Consider the following 23,881-nt stretch of genomic DNA (forward strand, 5'->3'; position numbering starts at 1 on the left):
CTAAATAAATTCTTACAGCTTTTATTTACATTTAAAAGAAGAAGACAAGTAAATATGTATAACTTTTGATCTTCAAGGAAATTAGTAAAGAAAGGCATTAGTTTTAGGACACTGGACAGTTTCAGATTTTAGCTCTCCTTCCTTGCTCTACTCAAGTCAGTCTTTTGCACAGAATATATCAGACATTTGCTGACAGAATTTAAAGAGTCAGAATTGCTTCTTGAAGATCTAACTAGGGCTGGACCCAGAAGTAAGAATTTACTCAAGTTGCTTAAAAATGATAAGGAGAATTGCATTCTTTTGTATTTATGGTAGCAGAGTTGTTGATGTTGTGCTCTGGTGTGGTTTTGCTTCCTCATAGCTCAGAATAGGATGGGATAAGGAATTTGACTGTGGTAGAACGTTAAAATTAAGTTGTCTTAATTAAGAGCCAAATGTTTAAATGTGTGAATGTCATATGGCAGCTGTGCATTAAAATAGAGGAAATGTGTTAGAAACTGAAGAGTTGATTATGGGACCTGTATCTGTTCCTGGATGGAACTGTAAGAATAAGGACAAACAGGTAGAAATGTTCAGGGGGCAAGGTTCCCACAGGCATTTTAACATCTCCAATTCTTTTGCATAATCTTTCCCGAAATACTTTTTGCAGTATTTGTCTCTTTGGGATTTTTATCTGTGTTTGTTATTTAATTTCTTTGCCAGGTACATTCCCCCTGACAAGAGAGAAGAAAATGATCAGTCAACCCATAAATGGATGGTGTACGTCAGAGGCTCTCGGAGAGAACCCAGCATAAATCACTTTGTCAAGAAAGTTTGGTTCTTCCTCCACCCCAGTTACAAACCTAATGACCTGGTAGAAGTGAGGTAATAAGGGATTATTCCAGTCACTATTCCAGTCTTTGTACTTGCCAGCCTTACAGTGCCAAGTTTCTTGCAAACCATTCTTAGAAAATTAACAACTTCTTTTCCTGGTTTAATACTCCATGTGTGTATTTAACCTCTGGCTTAACTTGGCTTACTCCAAAATAGTAGTAAAAATAAATGAGGGTTTTTTATGCCAAATGTGCCAAACAGGTTGTTGGCCTGGGTTGTTTTTTCAGTTTCCTTCTGAGAAAAAGCATTCAGTTGTTGTATTTCATGCTATTCATGTGGGTTGTGCCTCTCCTGTGTGTGTTACACACACTGTCTGCTGCTCAGGTTAGGCTTCTGGTGCTAAACAAAGTGTTTTCTACCACCCACCTATTCCAGTGTGGAAAAGAAAGAGGAATCTCCAAAAGCTGATTTGCCCATAGTTTTAATGCTCCATGTGTGTTCAGGCATGATTATCCCACTCCAAACTATTTCTCCATGGTCTGACATCAGTGGCATTGAGGACTTTCCCATCAATGTAATGGTGCTGGTGCTGCAGAAACAAGGCAGTTTCCCTGTGCTCTCCCAAACCTCTATCCCTGTTTTCCAAGCTGTCACCCTGGTGGGGGATAGGTTCTCTCTTGACTGCTGCAGGGAAGTGCCCTGTCACTCTTTCACCCTTTTTCCTTGGGCAAGACTGAGTGAGGATGCCTTGAAAATAGTTGGTGTCTTCCCAGAGAAATGATTCTCCACAGGATATTCAGCTGCCTCCTGGAGGGAGGAGTGTGGGAAGGGCTGCTTAGGTACAGAATGGCAACTTATCTCTGGCAAAATTAAACTACTGAAAGGCAATTCCAGGAAGACTTATCTGAGATAAGTATGGCTCAGTAATGTTTCTGAGAAGACAACCCTGAGCAGGACAAAAGCAAACTGTGTTGTACTTCTTCTATAACATACCAAATTACATTTGATTCCTGTCTTTCTGTGCCTTTCTCAGTTGTCAGTGCTGGTTGTGTTCTGTTTTAATCCCATCTGCTTAATAGATTTCTGGTGTTACAGTCCCATTCATTGTAGTGAACGTTAATGTTCTGGATTAAAAATTGCCTTTTAACCTCTTGCATTTTTTTAAATCATGTTTGCATTTACAATAACAAGCTGAAACACAGAGTAAATGTTACAGATCCTTCTTTTTCAGCTTGGAGAATGATTGATTAACTTTTCCTTGTCCCTGTGCTGTTCTATTGGTATTATGGGGAGCATGTGCCTTTTTGCTACTAGATAGGGAGCAGCAGGCAGTGATTGCAAAATGCTGCATTGGAAGCTCACCTTGCAGTGAACTGACTTGGGGTTTTTTTAACCAAGTGTTTTTCATTTGACATAGCCCTTTTCTTGTTTTCTTTTTTAAAAACACCACACTTGTTTCCCACATGTCTCATCCAACAGTGTTTTACCATTTTCTTCCCCGTCCCCTTGTTTGAAGTGGAAAAAGTATGTTTTCAGCTGTCCAAAGCCATAAAATTTCCATTGCTGTGATTACACACATGGTGAATAGCAGACCTGAAGATAGCTTTAGCTGTCAGCTACAAGAACAGTCTTTGGCTTTCTGAAGAGGAGGGAGGTGAAAGCTGTACCATTTCTGCATCAAAATGTAATCACTGTTTGTTTCCAGAGAACCTCCATTTCACCTGACCAGGAGAGGCTGGGGAGAATTCCCAGTGAGAGTGCAGATACACTTCAAGGATAGCCAGAACAAAAGGATTGATATCATACACAATTTGAAGGTATTGGAACAAAATACTTCAGATAAAGGCATTGAAATGGGCTCTCGTGCATAATCTAGAAGAGGTTTTTGCCTCTCTGTATTATGAGTGTCTTGGTGGTTATTTTCACATGAATATTTGAGCTGGAGAATCAAAACAGATCCAGGAAAGCCTCTTACCTTTGCTGTATGGAGCTGATGCAGCAGCTGGAGCTGTGTGCCCAGAGCAGCAGTGTTCACCTGCTTTTTCCCTACAATTTGAGATTTTTATCCTGTTTTCACTGGCTTTAACCTAACAGGGTGCTTCAGGGCTGTCTTTCTGCTAGTAGAGTGCCTGCCATGTCTGTTCTGTTCCTTCAGCATGGGCACTCATCAGCTAATGATTATCTTTGTTGTTGAAGAGGGCAGGGAGGGCCGAGATTCCCTATTCCCTTTGAAGAGAGCTTCCTTTTGCAACTCATTCACCCCTGCAGCACTCAGGGTTTCTAGTATGCAGCAGTCCTGGAAAACTAGGGCACAGCTCGTTTTCCTTTGAATTAGTAGTCCCTGGCATTAGTGGACTTAAGTCCTGAGCTGGGTTACTCTCCTGCATCTTTGAGCAGTGTTAATTTTATTTGAACTCTGCCTGCATTAATAAATTTCATGCTAAATAAGGTACCTCATTGCAATCTAAATATAGATGGTAGAGGAGGTTGAAAATATTCCCCTGCATCTTAGGGACATTTAATGTAGAGAGTGAGTAAAATATATCTGGGGAGAAATTATTAACACTGTGATGGATGGTGAAGGAAGCTCAGCCTACAGAAGAAAACTGTGCCAGTCCGTGGCACACAGAGCTCAAATCAGCAAATCTTTGCTGTTCTCACACTGAGCCTGTGGCTGCTGTGAGGGCATAGGGTGAGCTGAGCCCTCCTCTGTGCCTGGCACCCTTGTTCCCCTGAGCTCTGGCACATCCTTCACCTCTCAAACCCAGCTGCTTCTACAGGTGTCTTACAGGTGCCTCTGGGGTGTTATCCCAGCCTCTTTACCAGCTGATGGCTTGGTGTGAGCACTTAATTAAAAAATATAGTCTAAACCCAGCCTTGGTGTTGGTCATTTGAAAACTCAATTATTTCCTTATATTGACATCAGGAATAAAAAAAGATACTGCTTGAGGACTCCTCTTAGATGGAAATATTCCCTCAACAATCTCATTTCCTTCAGCTTTTTTACTCCTTTCCACTTCAGTGTGGGCCTTGGGTCATGGCTGAATTTTCTGTAGAAGTGAGGGAGGGCACTTCTCAGAGCACACAGATTTCTGACCTTATGACCTCGAAATTTTGGATGCACTGCTACTCAACTTGCAGAGTTTGAAACCTCTTTCAAACAATTTGTATTGTAAATTCTAGCTAATAAAATGCTTTGCCCTGACTAATATTGTATTGTCTTTTCCAGCTGGACAGGACTTACACAGGCCTGCAGACACTTGGTGCAGAAACGGTGAGTCAGGGGGTCATGGGATGGGTTTGATTCCCTTAAAGATCTTTAAAAAGAAAAGATGCATGGGGCTAGTCACAGAGTCAGACCCATTTGATTTTACAATTTCTAGGATGTAGATTTTGCTCTCTTGTTGAATGAAAGGATTATGACACCTTGACACTAACCATGACAACAGTTGTTTCCTGGTTCAGGGGAGACTGTTTCCAGCTCTTCCTTCATAAAGAACTTGGCTTGTACTGGAGCTTTAAATTTTATTGCTTTGTGAAGCTTTTGGTATGAAATGTTCTGATTTGCATTCTGATCTACTGCAGAGCTTACACATAAAGAATTTAAGTTCAAGGGATCACCCATCTACTCTGTTGAAATTTTACAGTATATTAAGTACTTCTGAGTTTCTGTATCTGTCAAGATTCAGGACTTTAATGGAAAATGAACTCTTGAAATAAATAAATTCATTAATAACCCATAGTTTGCTCAAGTTCCAAAGTTTTCTTGATGTTGTTTTCCTCTTGCTGTACTGTAGTGAATGGAAATTTTTATGGTGAAATCACATTACTTCAGCTTTTCAGTTTGTGGAGAAAACATTAATGTGAAATGTCTACTGTTATTAAAGAACACTTTTGAAGAGTAGATCATGTGGTGTGATTCTCAAGGTTTTACTGGAAAAGACAGGCTTCAGTTTTGTGCCTGTCCCTCCAAGGGTATGAAGTCCTTTCTTTAGTGGGTTTCTTAGAGCTGGGCTCCATAATCCTTCCAGTGTTTGAATTCAGATTTCCCCTGGACCAAAATGTGCTGTTTTACTGTGGGGGTTCAGTATTGCAAGATTTTTGTCATGACTCAAGTACTGATGGACCTTGGGAGCTGTCCCTGAAAAGGTGGAAATATTATGTAGAGCTGGGTGAAACAAAGAGAGAGGTATTATATTAATTTTAGACATTAAAATTAAAGGACATAGTTTGTTTTGGGTTTTATATCTTTACCTAGCTACCAAATACTAATGTCCTTTCTCCTGTTTTTGGAAGGTAGTGGATGTGGAGCTGCACAGGCATTCCCTTGGCGAGGATTATCTCTTCTCCCAGTCTTCAGAGTCTTACCTTTCTGATGTTCCTACATCTTTATCTCTGCCACTGAGTATCCCAGCACCAGTCAAAGCTTCTTCACCAATTAAACAGTTGAGGGACTCCAGCCCAGATGCTTCTGTGGACAAAGGTAAAGCAAATAGGTGTCAGTGAAATGCAAGTTCTTGGAACTTTGGCTCTGCTGGTTATCTCCTCTTATGCCTTAAAGGTTGTTGGTGCTACCTGCTTGTTGCTCACCCCAGATCCTGTTTTCCTTAATGTGCTCTGAAATGTGATTCAGAAATTGTTATAGATCATTTGCTTTTGGAGTTTTGTTTGGTTTTGTAGGAGTTTTTTATCTGAGGTTTGTTGTGCAGGCTCTGCTTTGTTAAAACATAGTCAGGAGTCTATGGAACAGCAGATGCAGTTGGAAAAAAACATGGTTGGATAGCACTTGTAGTTTTGGCTGTGGCAGGCTACTTTCAGAGGAGTTTTTAGGTTTCTGAATGTTTTGGGGACTGTCTATACATTTCAGGAATTGGCCTAGTGGTGTGTTCAGTTATCTATGTTAGTGCCTAACATGAGCTGACTGTGAGGGAACAAAAATCCCTAGGTATCTGTAATTACTCTGCTGTGGAGAATAGAGACTGAAAATGTTGTGTGTGTTTGTCTGAGGGACAATGGCATCTCTGCACGTCAGGGTCTCATTCTCCCCTTCCCCTGAGAGATCAGGAAACTCAGGATTCATTGCAGTGGGGCAGCAGCTGAGGCCTTACCATCACTTGGATTGCCTGGAACAGGCAGAGCTGGCCCCTGGGCACTGCTGGGATTTGTAGTTTGTGTGAAGGAGGAGGAACTATGACTCTGGTGGCATTCAGCTTTGTTTTTTGGAACACTCACTGTGGAGGCTTGCACAACAGACCTTGTTTAACTGGGCTGAGATACAAGGGTGTGTGTTACACTTTCAGTGTGAGAAACCTGAACACAACCACGTTGTATTTCAAAATAGTGTCAGATGCTGCATGGTCTGATGCTTTTCTTGATTTATTCCCACACTTCTGTGTTCAAGGAGTGGCTGTAAGCTGGTGCCATGCATGGTTGTGCTTCCTGATAGGCACTGTGGTGCCACTGGTGGTGTTCAGGCTCAGCAAGAAGAATGTCTGCTGTTTAAATGTAGTCTTTTCTTGTGGCTATGAAAGACCAAATACAACCAAATTTTAAACACAAAGGTTTTTTTATTCAAACAGGATGATTCTTTAGGTGAGCAGTACTGCAGCCAACAGGAAGGAAGTAAACCTCCCTCCTTTTTACACTGACAAGCAGTGGCTTCTCTCAACAGCTCCAGGTTAATTGATCTCCTACACCAAATAAAGTGGATTCCATAGCCCAGCTCAAAAGGCAGTCTCTGCTCTCCTTGAGCTCTTACTCCAAAAAGTGCACTGCGAGATTCTCTGCAAAGGAGATCCAGCCTTGGTCCTGTGGAGCCCTAACCAAGGACACTCGGAACTAGCAGCAGCTTTGGGTCAGTGGAAGGGCATTCCAAGAAAATGTGTAAGAAGTGACTGACCACCTGCCACAGCTGAACAGGCTGTGCATGCCATCATTTTATTCTTCTTGTCCAGCAGATCCAGCAGGCCTGTGCAGGAGCAATCCCCTCCCTCACTTTCTCCCCGTTCAACGCTTCCCGCCAGTTGCTTTTCCTTCCTTCCTTCCTTCAAGAACATGTTTGTCATACCTGAGTTATGCTTGTGTAGAGAAGCACAGTAAGGAATCAGCTGTGCCAGCCTAAGAAGTATTTCTGTTCTTTTCCCTGTTTTGATCAGGATTCTCTGGGAGTGCTGAAACCGAAAGACATGCCGCCTTTTATTCCCTGCCATCCTCGATAGAACGGACTCCCACCAAGTTAGCCACACAGAAAGTTGCCTTTGGCTCTCATGGAAATTCAGCCTTTCAACCCATTGCAGCTAGCTGTAAAATAGTGCCTCAAGGTCAGAGTCCAAGCCCTGCAGAGTCACCAGGAAAATCCTTCCAGCCTATCACCATGAGTTGCAAGATTGTATCAGGTGAATGTTAGTTTACTTACCCAGTGCCTTCCCCTGGAAAATGAGAGAGTGAACCAGTTGGACTTGTTTTGTGCCTGTCCCTTGATTTTCTGCCAGTCTTTGAGCATCAGACAGTAGGAAACTCTAGAATAAGGAGCTAAGCACCCTTCTTAATGTTCAATGAAAAAAAAGTACAAGTGTGAAATGGTTCACAGCAGATGAAAAGCAGGATGAGAGCTGTTCTCTCCCTGCCCCGTTCTTGAGTGTTTTTGAGTATGAAATAGATAGTCTTGAAAGGGACTGCTACCCAAGGAAAGGCCCATGCAAAAACACATCCTCCATGTGGAATATTTTTGTTGGAAGAAGCCATTCTTCTCCCTTCTGCTTTCATACAGCTGGGATGGATTAAGAAGAATTTGTTTTGTGATTATTGGGCAAATAATTAGTTTTAACCTTGTAGACTCAAACAGACCCTCTTGTGCTTTGCCATATTGCATCAGATGGAGCAGCTTTAGTCTTTGTCTTCCAAAAGTCAACCTCGTGTTGGATTAAATTGCCAGCTGGCTGCAGTGGGCAATGTGACAGCTTCTGAACCAAACATGGCCAAAGTGCTGCTTTGCTCATTTCACTTGTTGTCCCTTCCCTGCCTGGGTGTGATGCCAGTCACTGGATGATGTTTTACATCAGAAAGTATTAATATATAGCTCACTATGACACATGCTGTGAAGCTGCAAGGTCACCTGTTGCAGTTCTTCATTTTCTGGTGTTCAGGGTAGAGAGGATGAAGCACCAGCTATCGGTACATGTGATTTCTGGTGATCTGCTCCCAGATAATTTTCTTAAAGTGTGTTTGATCTGTTATGTTTTGGTTTTATCCTTTTGTTTTGTTTTTTTAATTAAATTTCAATATTGTTCCTTCACATCCTTAAATTGTACTCAGGTTGATTTAGACTTGACGCTGTGCAAGTGCTTTATTCTTTCTTTATAAGCTCTTCCCTTGATCTTTTCCCAAACCTTCCTAGAAAGCAGGAATTACAGGAGCCATACTATCTTTCCTAAAGTCCTTGGACTATTCTTTGTTGATCTTTGCTATTTAAATGTTTCCCTGCTAAACATTTTTCTACTGTCTGCTGAGAAGGGTTACGTCTTTCAGATTTCAAAGCAGTTTATGAGACATGGGGATTTTATTTGATGAGCATTTATGTTCTAACTGTCAATAACTGCCAAGAAAGATTAACAGCCAAGTGAAGCTTGATGTTTGCTGCTGTCTCTTCTCTGATCACTTCCTTATCAGACCTTTTCTCTGAATTTCTTGTTTACCTCTTCATGCAACTTTTTCTTCTCTAGTTTCTCTCTCTCCTGGCCATGTTACCCAGAAACTGCCCATTTTACAGATTGATTTCAAGGGTTTCTGCTGTAGTAAGAGCAGTGAAGGGACTTGGGTGTTCCTGCTGCTCCAGGCTGTTCCATGCAGCCTTTTTAGGGGAACTCCTCAGTTCCCACTCTTGCTTGCCTGTACCTTGGGCTGCACAAGGGTAGGAGAGCTCAGCTCTCATTCTCCAGCTCCTTGGGTGCACTAGTCTTGGCAGTGAGAATGGCATAGCTAATATCCCACAGGATTCAGGGGTGGTAGACCAGATGGCTTCTCAATTCCCTATGAGCCCTGCTTGTCCTGGTAGGCAGAGCATGTCCAGGGTAGGTATGAGCCACGGTGCTTTATGTGCCTTTTCTTCCTTCTGTCTCCTCTTTCCTCCTCCAAGTCCTGTGACCTCACTCAGGCTGGGAAATACATCCTCAAAACCCGTTCCTTTCCTAAGCCATTTTCAGAAGTACTGCTATTGCCATGTTTTTATATTCTGACAACACTTACAAGCTAGAAGCATTGGACTTTTTTTCTTAAGGTTCTCCAATATCGACCCCTAGTCCATCTCCGCTACCTCGTACCCCAACGTCCACTCCGGTGCACATGAAGCAAGGCTCAGTCCTCAATAACCCCTATCTTATTGTGGACAAGCCTGGACAGACGGTCGGAGCAGCAGCCACAAGCACAGGTGTGTAGTGTGACCACAGAAGGCAGTGCTTAGTCTCACCCCTCCAGGTTTGTGCTCCCTTTAAAATGATCAGTACAACAGCAGTGTTTCAGCCCGTGGTGATGGAAGAGTGCTCAGCAGAGGAGGAAGGTTGGTTTGCACAGCTGGCCTGTGAGCATGGCTCAGGGTAGCTCAGGTTTGAGCTTTGCTTCCTTTAGGAAACAGCACAGTGTAAAGCCAACCTGAATTCACAGACACCTCTTCAAAGAGAGCCTGTTCTTTTCAGGTGAAAAGGGAAGGGGAGAAAGTGATGTAGATAGGCCGTGTTGCACAGCTTTGGACAGAAAGAGTGCACAGGTGGTTGGGTGACAGTGCTGGCTTAGATGTGGCAAAGAGCATGGACAGGTCACAGTGACTGGCAGATCAGTCTTATATCCCAGTGTGGAGCACAGCAGATGTGTTGAAATGCAGACACTCTGGTTACCAGGAGAGCAGCTGTGATGGATTTTGTTACTGCTGTCAGCTCCTACCTGGTCCAATTCCAGCTGGTTTGGATTCCTCTTAATTGGATTCCCTCAGTGGTGACAAAAGCCTGGGATCACAGGGACAGCCGAACTGCAGGACACAGGTGATTGATAGAGGAGTCAGTCACTAATCTTTGTGTTGGGGTGGAGAAAAGGTCCCTCAGAAGTCATTTATTTGTTGTGATATGTGGCCAAGAGCTGCTGTCTGTTTTAAAATACACTTGTTTGTGTGTGTGCATGCTTCCCAACATCTCAGCAGGATGCCCAGGCCAAGTGAGAGAGGGCAGCATCTGTGGAAAACAAAGCATTTGCTGTGCATGGTTGGAAAACACAAAAATTGTTTTTACCTATGCTTCCTCCCTTTATCTGAGGGAACACAGCTGTCAAGTTCATTTTATCCTCATCACAGAGGGAATTGCTAGGGTAATTGGTAGGAATTGTGTTGCTGTATCTGAATTGTCTATGTTTTGGTACTTTCTTGGTAACACTGGTGCTATTTCACCAATAGGGTTTGATTTTTTTTTTTTTTTTTTTTTTTTTTATTGGTTGGGGGATTTCTTCCTCTTACTTTCTGTTTCTTCTTTACCTCCAGCCTGACTGTGTACTCTGCCTAAGTGGTTTATCATGGTTTGGGTAGGGTTTGTACATGGAGGAGAGGATGTGCAGATGCACATCTCAGATTGCTGAGATGTACAACTGTTAGTGCAGTTATTGTTAAAGCTGCAGTTTCCCACCACAGTGGAGCTGTGCAGAGTGGCCTGGCAGAGGCTACTTGTGCCTCTCCCTCCCTGCACTCCTGTGCCTGCCCTGTATCCTGCATGAGTCAGATCACATCAGTGGCAGAGCAGAAAACTGATACTCTCCCCTCCCCAAACCACTTTGCTGTGGAAGAGCCTCATCACCAGATTCTGTGTGAGGATGCAGGAGAGTCTGTGGAACTGACTTTTTGGCAACAGCAGCTGGGCTGGGTTGAGCACAATGTGTATTACAGAAAAAGTCATTGGGGCATTTTTGATGGGGCTGTAGATTGTATTTAAGAAAATGGGTGAGATCTTACTCTGTGAAAGCCAGCCTTCCCAAAGCCCTTGTTCTCAGAAATGGCTGCTCATTTACTTCTAAACTCAACTGTGGATTATAGTACCACTGTATGAGACACTGGTTTTTTGCTTTCATGTGTGTAATCCATGGCTTTGGTGTCTCTTGAACAAACAAAACTGCCAAACCAATCTTGTGCACACACTGATAATGCAGGGTAAGTTCACCACTGGACCCCCATCCATCCTGGGGGCCAGGACAGTACTGTGGCACATGTGGCAGTCTGATAATTTTGCAGGAGTATCTGCCACAGATGACTCTATGCCTTCATTTCTTGTTTCTGATTCTTCCTTTCCCTTCCTCACTCTGTTCCTTGCTCTTGTTACTCCTCACTTTGTCTCCCTCCTTTTGTGACCTTTCTTTTCTTTCCAAGCCTTCCTCTATGCCAGTGTCCAAGGCTAGTGTGGGTTCTGGGCAGCAGAGGACTTTGCATCTCTCCTGATTCCACGTATTTGCACCAGTAGCTGATATCCTCAGCCACCCAGGAAGGTTCTGAGCATTTGCCTGCAGCACACAGAGCAGTGGGTGGAGAGCACCTTCTCTGGGGCGTGGTTCCTGCAGGTGGAGATTTGGTGGTGGATCTGTTTTGTGCCCATGGCAGTTCCTGCTGATGTACCTGATGGAGAATGCAGATGGAAATGAAATGCTCTGTTCCTTGTTAAAGAGGTTTCATGTGTGCATGGCCCTGCTCCCAGCCCTCACCCAGCATGTGCTTTATTTCCTGCTGCACAGGGAGCCCAACCAGCAAACTGAGCAGCGTCTGTCAGGCCTCTCACGGGACTGGATCTCCAGTGTCAAAGACCCATGGGAGCAGTTTTGGCACCTCAGCTGTCAAGGTAATGTTCTCATTTGGTGTGTACTTCCCCTTTAAAGTCCAGCTTTCTATTAAAAGGCACTTTTTAGCATTAAAAATTCTGCACTTCAGCCAAGTTCCTTGGATTGTCATTTCATGTGAAGGTTTACTGAGTCAAACAGATGGAGCCATAGGAGAACATGGTGGTTATACAAGATGATAGTGTCACTTCATGCAGCTCTAATTAGGCTTGCCTACATATCTGCTCTTTCTCTCCAAGGAAATCCATGGAGGGCATAGCTCCCCAAATGCTGTATCTTTCAAAAAAGCTCTCCTGTAGCTGGCTTTGATCTTCTTCACTTTTTTAGTCACAGAGTATGATTAAACCAGAGATGCCTACCTCAAAACCTTCACTCTGTTCATTATTTTTGTAGAGCAGCTATTCCTAGCAGCCTGAAAATAACTCATGTAGTGGTTTTACAACTGCTTACATTTAGAAAAATGTTTGTGTAAACAGTGGAGTAGCATTTGGTTGTGTAAACAAATAGCAATAAATACACTTCATGCTTCTGATCTGCAAAGCCCAAAAGGTACAGAGCTGAACTGTCTCCCATAAAATCTGTCCCTCATCTTGTGCTAGGGATGATATTTCTGGCAGGGAAGTGGCGTCAGCAAGGCTCTGAAAGCATCTGGCGGGTGTGCTGCTGGAAACAGGAGCAATTCCCTGTCTCCAAACCTCAGTGTTAAAGCAGGATATGGTGGGGGAAGGCTTGCCAGTCAGCCTGCAGAGAGCAAATCACTTCACATTTGGAACTGAGATGCTTCCTGTGTCTTCTGGAGAAAAAGTGTTGCAGACTGTTGTCTGAAGCAGTTAGTTCGGAGTAGCATTTTCAGTGGCAGGTGTGCAGCTGGCTAGTCAGATTTTAAAAACCTGTGTGCTCAGATGGATTTCACTTAATTTCACAGATGCTGAAAATCGTTCATTATTCTGTATTTTTCACAATTTGTTCTGAAAAGTTTTCAACGAGTCAAAGTAGGCACACATCATTAGTAACAGCTGAATTCTGTATTTCCAGGGCAACGGTAAAAACAGAAGATATTTTTAAAAACTCATAAAAATCATACTTCTGTAAATAGAAATGTAATTTGTTTTATGTCTTCTGGTTGGTGGAAAAGCTGTAATTTTAGAGTTTCTTTAAAGAGAAGAGTGTGCCTGATAGTTCAGTGGAATGCTGCAGGTTGTAGATAACTCACCACTTTTCATGTCTTCACTGTGTGCTGATTTTCTGTATTTATTTGAATGACTTCAAGCTGTATTTCTGCAGCCAGTGTCAAATGCAGCTGCTGTTGGGAGGACAGGTTGTGCCCCTAGCCTTGTCTTCACACCTCCCATATGCCAACAGTTGTGCAGCTGTGTGGTGACCTAGAGCAGACAGCCAACCTGTGTGAAAGCTGATGTTCCCAGCCACATGTGTCACTGTAAGGAAGATGCCAGGAGTTGCAGAGCCTGATTTCTGCTCATGATCCAGCCCAAGGATGAGCCAAGTGATTGTAAAACCATGGCTTTGGGGTTCACACTGGTTGTAAAAGAGAATAATTACACTGTAACAAACTCCCTCAAATGCACTTGACTTCTCTGCTGGCCTCAGACCCAGAAGTGCTAGGTGACAAAATGATTTTTACTTAATGTTTGTTGTTTCTGCCAAATTATAAGTTCTGTCTGTGTGCCTCTGCATTGTTCCAGTTAGAGGAGAGCACAAACTCCTCTGAGAGAAGCATTTTCCCCTCTGTAACTTGTTTCTTCTTACACTGTCTTCTCTCTCTGAGACTGTGTATAGGATCACAAAATGATTGAGGTTGGTTGAGACCTCTGGAGATCAACCACTCCAACTCAAATAGAGTAGGTTCCTTGGGAATGTGTCCAGTTGGGTTTTGAGTATCTTCAAGGCTGAAGAGTCCCCAGCCTCCCTGACCAACCTGTTACTTGGTCACCATTAACAGCAAGGTTTTCCTTATCATTTCCTGTATTTCAATTTGTGCCCATTGACTGTCCTGCACAGGATACTCTTGAATGTTCCCTGGCTTGACCTTCATTACACTTTCCTAGCAGGTATTTGTATGCATTGATAAGATGCCCCCTCAGCCTATTTGAATTCTAAGAGAAGCACTTATATATAAAAAATCGATCAGAGAGCATGAGTCAATATTTTTACCATGTATGACATGGTAAGAAACAATGTTGTTGGAGATGTAGCTTCCCAACTAAAATTTGCCTTGTGGGTTATATTGAAAAAGTTAGACTCCTTATACTCAAGTGTTGACTGATTTTTGGATATGTCTTATTTGCACAGGTGATTTGGCCTGCCCAAGTGATCCATGCTGCCCTTTATTAGCAGTCACTTGTTTTATTTCTTTTGTTGGATGTATCACTGATTTTTGCACCATGTCTTCTTATTTGCAGCAGGAGGATTCTCTTTTTGCCACTATGCCACCCCTTTGTCCCATTGGGAGTCATTCCAAGGTGCAAAGCCCTAAATCTGTCACTGGAGGACTGGGAGCTTTTACAAAGGTATCCCTTCTGACTTTTGTGTTGGGACAGGCAGCCCAGTAGTGTCATTTCATGCTGACTTGTGCCACAGACCATGCAACTTCAGTGCTTGTAAAACTCTTACTGGAACCAATGTATCTTGCTGCTAAGGGCTCTGTAGCATCTCTAAAAAATGTGTCTTGTTTTCTTTCCCTGTGGCTCTGCTGTACTTGAAATCTTGCCTTTTATCACCCCTTCCATCCTTTCTGGGGTTCTTTTTTGAATCACTTTTGTGTTCAGGCTGATATTTTAAAAGCTATTTTAAATGGGCTGCAGTAAAAGGAAACTGCAATAGATCTGTCAGGAGCTTCTTAAAAAATTGTAACAGTGATTTGTGAATCTCAGATGTTGCTGCTTCTGACCGTGTTTCCTTAAATATTACCACATGGAATATAAAGTTCTTGCTGGCAATGTTAGGAGATCCAAGTAAAAGGTGAAAGAATGCTTCCTACCAGTTACAATACCTACAGCAATCTAACATGAAAAAACCCTGAAAGAGGTTTTTTTGTGTCACTGCCCTTAGAGATTAGATGTAGGGGAAGTGTAAAACATACACACAAGAGAATGTGTGTATGTCATCTGTAATAATTTACAGTGTCTATAGCTATTGGTTGTAACATTGCAGGATAGAAATAAAAACAGGTTCAGAACATGAATTTGAAACTTTAAAATATTGTGGCTCTGTGTGGAGGTGCAGGGTCTGAAGAAGTCAGGTCTGGCCAAGTCCCTTGTCAGGATGAGTGGTACTTGTAACACTGCCAGCAAGTGCTGTGACTCTGTAATTTCCATGGCCATCTCTGAAAATAGGGACTGCTTTGTCACTAAGTCACTTTGTCACACCACCCCACAGGCTGTGTGGGAGCAGCCCTCACTTGGAGCTGAGTTAGAGTGCCTGTGGTGGTGAGCACCGTGTCTGAGCTCAGAGTGTGCCTGCCCTTCCCTGCAGACAGGCTGTTCCACAAGCAGTCTTCTGTGCTTGAAGGTGATGCATTGGAGAGCCTCCCTAGAACAGAGATTAGACAAGGTTAAGAGAATAAAGTGGGGATTTATTAAAGACCTTCAATAGATACACCTGGGGCAGTCAGAGGCTACACCCAAAATGGACAATGGTCATGAGTTTTTCAGACAGATGTAAGTTTGGTGTATTTACATATTGGGGGTTAATTCTCCAGTTACAGCTTCAGGTAGTGATGTCATTTACCCCCAGTTTGCTCCCCCCAATTCACTTTTCTTTACACTTTTGGGGCCTGAGGCTGTAGGGTGTCCTTGAATCTCGGGTCCAGAGGGATTGTTGTGCCTGACCAAAGCATGAAGAAGGTATCTCACACTCTATTTGGAGTTTGGAGTTACACACTCTAGCAGTTCAGGATTTGGAAAATGCAGAGGCTAAAATCCTGCCTCATCAGGGTATTTGCTGTCCTGGTGATTATTTGCTCCCTGCCCAGGTGATCATCAAGCAGGAGCCTGGGGAGCTGCCGCAGCAGGCGGCGGTGCCGGCGGCGGGCGCGGCGCAGCCCACGGTGCAGCAGTACGTCACCGTCAAGGGCAGCCACATGCTGGCCCTGTCCCCACAGAAACCCATTGGCAGCGCGGGCGAGGGCACGGTGCAGTCCAAGGTAAGGCCATGGGGGCTCTCTGGGGTCCTGGCAGCTCTCTCGTGGTGTTACTGCAGCCCTCAGCAGCAGGCTAGCTCCTGCCTCCCTCCCAGGTGGCAGCACTGTGGGTAACTGGGTTGTTGTGTGCAGACTGGCTCGTGTCCTGCTTCCACTTCCACTTTCTGCTTCCACTTCCTGCAGGCACTGTTGCATTGTATTGTGTACAGGAACATCTGCTTCTGTCCAAGCTGTTGCAGCAGTGGGGTGCAGGTGCTTTTGGACTGTCAACCCAGAAAGCTGGCTGCCATTAGCAGCTCTTGCTGAAACTCATCCAGGTCATTCCATAAGAGAAGGTGAATTGTTTCCTAGGAATGCAGGCCTGCAACACAAGAGAGTAGCACAAATAAGGAGCAGGGTGGAGGCTGAGCCAGAACTAGCATTAGGTGAAAGCAGTCCTGCTTGAGTGCAGCTCAAACATCTTACTGTAGGAGTCATGCCAATGCAGTTCTGCTTTGACAGGAGTGACACAGCTTCTGACAAGGCACAGTGCAGTGATAAGATGACAGATGTGTCAGAATTTGTCTGCATTCCTGCCTCTTTCCATTGTGGACAGAGTCAAATGATGTGCGAGGCACTAGAGATTGCATACAGAACTTTCACATTTGCATAAGTAAATACTTTTTTAGCATTGGCAGTATTTCCTTGTTCTTTTCCCTGCCTTTTTTTCCTATTTGAGCAGGTATGCAAAAAACTCATGTTCCACTGCAGTTACTGTTAACACATAAAATAGAAGCACTTTGTGGGTTCTGCTTTGAAGGCTGCAGTTTTCCCAGGAAATCTGTTCCCATGAATGTGTTGAAACTGAATTTCTACATCTCTTTAATTCACCAAGGCAAGCTTTATCTTCAGCTGGAATTAAGCCATTGCTTATAAATCAGAAGAAAAGGAATTGCCCTGTGATTTGAATGAACTTAATCTTTTGTGAGTGCGCTGAGATCCTGACTGGGTTTAACAGTTTATCATTTTACTTGGGATTGGCCTCTTGCCGAATTAATTCTGTTCCTGAGTGAAGAGCTTCTGTTCATGACCAGGCACGTCCTGAGATGTCTGGAGACGGGGAGGTGCAGCAGCCAGGATGGCTGTGGCCAGCAGGGCCCCATGCCATGCCATGCCATGCCATGCCATGCCATGCCATGCCATGCCATGCCATGCCATGCCATGCCATGGCTGTGTGTTGCAGGTTGTTGGCGTTCCGGTCGGTTCTGCGCTGCAGTCGACGGTGAAACAAGCGGTGGCAATCAGTGGTGGGCAGATCCTCGTGGCAAAGTCCAGCTCCTCGGTGGCAAAGGCTGTTGGTTCAAAGCAGGTTGTGACTCAAGGTGTAGCCAAAGCCATCGTGAGTGGAGGTGGAGGCACCATTGTGGCTCAGCCCGTGCAGACTATAACAAAGGCGCAAGTTTCTTCCACGGGAGCTCTGAAAAGTACATCTCAAGGCTCAGGTAGAGTGATGTTACACCTTGTTGATAGCTAGTGATGGGTCTGTAATGGTTTATTCAACTGCGTAATAATTGTGTGTGATTGAAAAACTTGGAAGTGAGTAGAGAGCTCAATAGGAAAATTCAAGCTGAGATTAATAATAAAGGAAATGTTAATTCATTATTTGTGAGGGGGAAGAGGGAGCACAAGTGCTTTAAAACATGCAGTGTTCTGGGAGTGGAGACCAGATGGATAACTGGGGAATGTGCAGCAGACCTTGCAGACTTTCATGGAGCCAGGTGTCACATTTTTGCCTGGCATTATGGTCCTTTCCCCATGAATCCAGCCAGCCAGTGCCAAAGTGTCCCTATTTCATCTCCTCATCTTCCCCAGTGCTTACAGGTACAGTAGTATGGGCAGAAGCCCCTACACAGCTGCTTTTGCTGTGCACAGGCTGTTGGAAAGCTGCTGTGTGGTGCCTGGGGCTGCAGGAAGCCTGCAGACCCCACAGCTGTGCTGCTTTGGCCTGCAGCCACAAGTGGGACTGCACATGGAGATTTTTTCCAGAGCTATAAAAAAAAGTGTCTGTGCATCACTGGTGGAGTTAATCTGTGGTTAGAGCAGCTAAGTAGGGATTACTGAGGGCTGGTTGCATGTCACTGAGGACTTCCATCCTGTGCAGATTTCAGTTCATACTACTTTCTGCAAGCAACTGTTTTATTCCTTTTTATTTTCTCTTTCTAGTGATGGCTACATTGCAGTTACCAGCCACCAACCTGGCAAACTTGGCAAACTTACCACCAGGCACCAAGCTGTACCTCACCACCAACAGCAAGAACCCTTCTGGGAAAGGAAAACTGCTGCTGATACCCCAAGGAGCCATACTGAGAGCCACAAATAATGCTAGTTAGTCTTGCAGGGAAATCTAATGAGTTAAATCATGTAATCACTGCATAATTAATGTTTGGCATTTTTGCTAGAAAGGATCCTGGTGCTGTGGAAATCAGTAATGGGATAGGGTTTCTTTGTTCACTGCCCCATATATGGTGCTTTTTAAGGCTGAGATCTCACAAGTGGCTTTTGTTTTCAGTGAAACTGCCTTTCATGCTGTGCTGCCAATGCAGAAATGTTTTTTTTGGTTAATAGGCCTGTGAATGGAACTCACAGTGAAATACCTGCAGATGGAGCAGTCCAACTTTGGTGATCTCATTGGCAACAAGGAAGATCTCATACTTGTGATATTTATGACAGATCCATGGGTGGTTTCTTTTACCCTTGTTCCCTTATGAGAGACTGCAAAAAGTCACAAACATGTTTAGGCTGTTCATTCTGGAGGCAGAGCAATAACAAAGGGTCTCTGCAAATTACCACTGCTTGGTATGCATGATCTGTTATTATGTTAACAGATTTGACTGGCATTGACAGCCAGTGAAATTAAAATTGAGAAGCCAGTGAGATTCTGAGTGTTTCCAGAGCTTTTGCTGCAGATTCATAACCTGCAGAAGAGTAAAGAGATTGTTCTTTTGTTGGACGGCATTTTCATTTCATAGAAAGTTCAAAACAGCCCAAAATGAACTTTGCTTGTCTACCAGCCCTCCTTATCTCCCCAACAGCTGATGGCATTAGCTGAGCTGTAAGAGAGCACAGCTGAACTCTTTACTGAATAATAACATTACTTGACTGCAAAACATGAGGCACCAAATGTCTGGCAAAGTCTTTTCAATTACTTGTGTATGTAGGGATGCTTTAGCAGCTGGCCCTGTCTGATTACCAGAGGGTCAAGTCTTTTCTTCTGCTTACAGATCTTCAGTCTGGTTCTTCTACTAATAGTGGAGGAGGAGGGGGAGGAGCAGGAGGAGGAGGAGGAACCCAAAGCACAAGCAGTAACTTGTCACAGCACCTCACCTATACATCCTACATCCTGAAGCAGACACCCCAGGTCAGTGGCACAAGCATCTCAGTGGAAGCACACTGACATTTCAGGCTGCAGGGGTGTTAGGTAGATGTCCTTTGGTTTTGTAGGATGTTAAATGTTCTGGGACTGATCTGGGTCTTACTTGCCACTTCTCCTGCTCTGCTTCCATCAGGAGGTGTTCTGCAGCAAGAAGGTCACATCCAGCTCTTAATGCAGCAGCATCCAGTGTAGTTAGCAGTGCCTTGTTTCAGAAAATGAAATGTTTTTGTGGCTACATTATAGCCACAAGCTTTTATCTGTTATTGACACTCCTAGATTTCTGTTGACTTAACTGTGTTTCAAAGTGCTGACCTCCCTGATGTCTTTCTGGAGCAGGGCACCTTTCTGGTTGGCCAGCCTTCTCCTCAGGGCTCTGGGAAGCAGATGACTTCAGCTTCAGTTGTTCAGGGCAGTGTAGGAGTTGGAGCATCTTCCACACAAGGACAAGCCCTAAAAGTGATAACTGGACAGAAAACAGCTCTGTTTACACAGGTAATGTGCAACTGACGTGTTTCTCTCTTACTGGTTGTGTCAGATAAAGTACAGGATCCACAGTCACACATTATTGAGAGCATTCCCTTTCACACTTGTTTGGTTTGATATGGAGTTTTGTACCATTGTGGTGCTGGCTGTACCACGATGAGGAAAGCACACAAAGGCTTATTTTCATCAGGCTACAGATATCCAGCTTTCTCAGAGGGGGTCAGCTTGCAATCTGGGGTTGCTAGTTAGTAAATGGGCTCTGGGATTTCTTGATGAAATGGAATTGGAAGACTGAATAGAGTCAGCTACAAAAGCATACTTAAATACTTGGACTTTAGAAATGGGTCACCTGCTTTAAAATCTTTGGGTTTGGTACCCCTCAAAGGTCCTTTTTTCTTAAATGTACCAAGTAGTCTCTGTGAAATTCAAACTAAGATTACTTACAATTGATTATCCAAAATTCAAGACTGATAGACATTTATTTGCAAAGTCAACACTTACAAAGCTGATATTTCTGAGGTGATAATTTTGTTCCAGCAATTATTGCCAGAATTTGATTTTTTCAAAAGCATTTTGAAAATATTTTCTAGTCATATAAGAAGCATTTCTCTTGTTTGTTTTATTATTGTTTTGATTAGTTTTTTAAAAATAATTAAAAACCCTAACTAACATATGGTTTCCTTACTCTGTATTCTTTCTCAAAGTTTCCTTACTCTGTATTCTTTCTCAAAGGCTACATCCAGTGGACAGACATCACTGGTGAAAATATCAGATGGGTCTATAAAATCAGTGCCTGCCTCATCCCAGCTCTCCAAACCTGGCACCACTGTGCTGAGAGTATCAGGAGGTGTCATCACCACTGCTGCTGCTCCTGCCGTGGCCCTCCCCACGAACGGGGTGGCCCAGGTGAGAAACAGCATTGCCTTGTTCTGCAGTGCAGGGTTTGCACTCCTGCCAGACAGTCCCAGGGAAGGACTTGGCTGCTTTTGTCCCCTGTTGGTGCTTTCCACAGTCAGCTTGGAGGGATGCTGTTCCTTGTAGCAAGCAGCTTGGAGCAGCCTGTGAGTGCTGCTGGGCCCTGGCTGTGTGCAAAGGCTGGCACTGCTCTCCCCAGGGCAGCTGTGCCACTGCACCCTGTCAAGGAGCTGCTTTGGCATGGAGGGAGCAGGACACACAATATTTGCATTGCTCAAGTGGATGCTTTTGTGGGTGGATGCAGCCATGGAACAGCTGATGCAGGCTGTGCACCTGGAGTGGAGCTGCAGTGCATGGGGAGTGGAGGAGGCAGCAAAATGAAGAGTGTGGAATTCACTCTGAGCCTTTCTTTCTGTGCCTCCCAAATGCTGTGGAGAGTTGATGCCACGCTGCCACAGCCTCCATTCTGTATGTGCCATCTTTGTGTGGGGGCTTTTGGATTTGAGCTTGAGAATCTCTTGCTTCCTAACAATTGATAGATAAAAACTTGCTGTTGCTACTTTTACTACTTATATTACCTTGTTGTGCTTATTTTTGAATCACCTGTTATATGAAAAGGGATTTGTTATCCCTCTCTGCCTCTTATGCAGCAAACAGACAATGCAGCTTCCAGTTCATCAGTTTCTGGAACTCCTGCAGCAAAGACACCTGGACAGCAACACCAAATCTGTGTAAGCCAGAGCCAGTCTACTTCCTCAGTAGTGAATAAGACTGCAGCTTCCAGTGTTGTAAGTGTTGCTTCCTTGATGACTACAGCAACGCCTGTGACAGCAAAAGCTACAGTATCAGGTATTAAACTAACTTCCCACCTTTCCTAGAGAAAGTTACAATCCAGGTGTGGGTTCTGTATGTGTCTTCACTGTAAATGGAAGAATTTAGTCACTTAAATTTCCCATTTGTGAGTGTGTGAAAGTCATGCTTTCTGAAACATCTTATTAGCATAATTTTTGGCTTAACCAAGGAAATTTCTGATAATTTGGCATCCTTTTGGCATTGACTGCATCTGTTACAAATGACAGCACAAGTTGCCCTTTGGTATTGGAGAGGGATTTTAGTTTTCATGCCAGGTTTTCACTAGAAGATGCATTTTGCCTGTCAGGAGCAGAGTGTGTCACTATCAAGATACCAGCAATGCTACAGACTTGATTAGTTTGTGAAATTCCACTGTATGTAGAGAATGAGCAGAATTTATCTCTGTGGCTTTGCATCTGCTCTGTTGGGCTTGAAAAAGGAGAGAGATGTTGATTAGAGGGAACTGGAGCCTTTGAAGTCAAAATTCATTAAGTACCATGAAGTAGGCTGAATCATTCAAGGTAATAAAAATGAGCTGCCCTTATGTGGAGGGAAGTTCTCCTTATTTAGTTTTATCATATTTCCAGCATCTTTCTTGTCAGGGAGGGCAAATACAGCAGGTCTAAGAGTTATGAGTTAAAATTGGAAATTTTTGTTTAGATTAATTTACCTGCTGGCATGCTCTGTTCACTTGAAGTGATTTCTTATGAAGTGAAAGCAGAGTAAAAATACAGAAAAGAGAAAATAAGTGACACTGAGCTCATCTGACAGTGTCTTTTTGGAGCAGCTCTTCTTGTTTCCTCTCTACTCAGACTTAAACTTCTCTTTTCTCATGGGTAGATTTTACCCAGAGCTTGAAAATGAACAGCATAGACTGCTAAGACTGGCAGAATCCTTCAGGAAACAATTCAGTATTTTTCTCTTTGCAAGGAAAGCAGCCAGGTGGGTTTTTTTGGAGGAAATCAGCCATACCAAATAGCTTTCAGACTAAAATTTATTAAAACTCCCATTTACATGTGAGAATGCTGTCTAGATTTTCTTTTGGGGATTTTTTAATAACCTGAGACATTGATTTCATTGTGGAAAACTCTCTTCAAGAATCTCAGAAGGAACAGTGGCTATAAAACAGTTATTTCAACGTGATAACAAAGAAAAACTCAAAACTATCAAAATCCTGAACATTGGTGTTTTTAAAGGCAACTTTTTGAAAAGGTTTTCAAACTTTCCCTTGTTTTATATCAAGCAATGTCTCCCATCCACCAGGCTGGTAGGGTTTGTTGAAAAGGTCCCTTCCCAACAGCCTGGCTGTTGGGTCCCTTGCTGTCCTACCCTGACACATCAGCCTGTCCCACACAAAGGAATGGGTAACACTAGGTGAGCCTTCTTGCCTGAAGGTGAAAGCCTCCTGACCAGTGCTGGGCATCCTTAAAAAACAAGAAAAAACAAGACATCTTCACCAGAACTTGCACATTTAGTACTTGGAAAGCAGCTGTGTTTCAGTGCTACTACTACTATTAATGATGTCAAATCATAGTTTCAAAATTTCTGTGGTGAAACTAAAGAGTTATTGTTGTCAACGTTTTAAAATAGAAGCCTGCTAAATTTCTACAATCTGAAGAAAAGTTAGGTGCAGATTGAATACAATTACATGGAAAATAGCCAGTTTACCAGTAGAAAGGGTGGACATAGGTCCTAATCAGTGTTAGAGTGCTGGCTGGGGTGCCTTGGGTGTCATCACAAGGAGTTGACATCTCCTTGTGCAGGAGAGAGCTGGCAGACAGGTAATGAGCTCTCCTCTCCCATGGGACTGTGGCACACCTTGGAGTCGTGCTGATTTCTCCTGAAGTTACTGAGGATTTATATCTGAATGTTCTGCTTGTTCTTTTAGCCTTGACTAAAATCAGGGATTTAGTTCAGTCCCCAGTTCAATGTGCTTCTCAGCCTTCTTAGCCATCCTTATGTGTGTGTTCAGTGCACATTGCAGAGACTCACAATACTCAGTTCAGGTGTGTCCTTTGTCAGGCCTGCTGCACAGCAGCCTTGGGCTCGTGCTATAGTTGGAACAGGGTTGATTGTGCCCTGCTGGCTGCAGTGAATGCTGCTGAGCTGAACTGCAGAGGTGTGAGTGGCACTGGATACCTCCCTGAGAGCAGCTGTGTGAGTGCAACAGAGCTGTAGTTCCCTGGCTTACCACAGCCTTGAGCACAAGGTCTGGTCCTGACAAGAGCGTTTTACTCTGCTGAGCCTGCTTCAGTTGGATGGTTTGTTACATCAACTTTTGCTTAAAATTCCTTAGGTAATGAGGAGATTTGCTTTGCAACTCTCAGAGTGCTGTGCAGCATGTAAGAGTGTGCACACTGCTGTGCAGCACTACAGCATCTGAGCCATCA

At 43.7% G+C, this 23,881-nt stretch overlaps 1 protein-coding gene across 9 annotated transcripts in view; it reads left to right on the forward strand.

Moving 5' to 3' along the window:
* The window catches only part of YEATS2 (YEATS domain containing 2), a 48,280-nt gene that overhangs the window by 10,620 nt on the left and 13,779 nt on the right, over window positions 1-23,881 (forward strand). For 7 of the 9 annotated variants that reach the window (XR_013775547.1, XR_013775548.1, XM_079315742.1 and 4 more), the window contains 15 exons: window positions 703-864; window positions 2,519-2,630; window positions 4,043-4,087; window positions 5,110-5,296; window positions 6,969-7,208; window positions 9,089-9,238; window positions 11,569-11,672; window positions 14,091-14,198; window positions 15,662-15,832; window positions 17,052-17,310; window positions 18,032-18,193; window positions 19,090-19,226; window positions 19,578-19,733; window positions 20,457-20,630; window positions 21,290-21,488. Coding sequence is in view for 7 of the 9 variants with exons in the window: in XM_079315742.1 (XP_079171868.1) it covers window positions 703-864; window positions 2,519-2,630; window positions 4,043-4,087; window positions 5,110-5,296; window positions 6,969-7,208; window positions 9,089-9,238; window positions 11,569-11,672; window positions 14,091-14,198; window positions 15,662-15,832; window positions 17,052-17,310; window positions 18,032-18,193; window positions 19,090-19,226; window positions 19,578-19,733; window positions 20,457-20,630; window positions 21,290-21,488 (2,366 nt within the window). In the remaining 2 variants the exon portion in view is untranslated. The remainder of the gene's footprint in view (window positions 1-702; window positions 865-2,518; window positions 2,631-4,042; window positions 4,088-5,109; window positions 5,297-6,968; window positions 7,209-9,088; window positions 9,239-11,568; window positions 11,673-14,090; window positions 14,199-15,661; window positions 15,833-17,051; window positions 17,311-18,031; window positions 18,194-19,089; window positions 19,227-19,577; window positions 19,734-20,456; window positions 20,631-21,289; window positions 21,489-23,881) is intronic. The other 2 variants (XM_079315740.1, XM_079315741.1) reach the window with 2 other exon arrangements.

Source organism: Erithacus rubecula (assembly GCF_903797595.1).
Source record: "Erithacus rubecula genome assembly, chromosome: 11".
NCBI lineage: Eukaryota > Metazoa > Chordata > Aves > Passeriformes > Muscicapidae > Erithacus > Erithacus rubecula.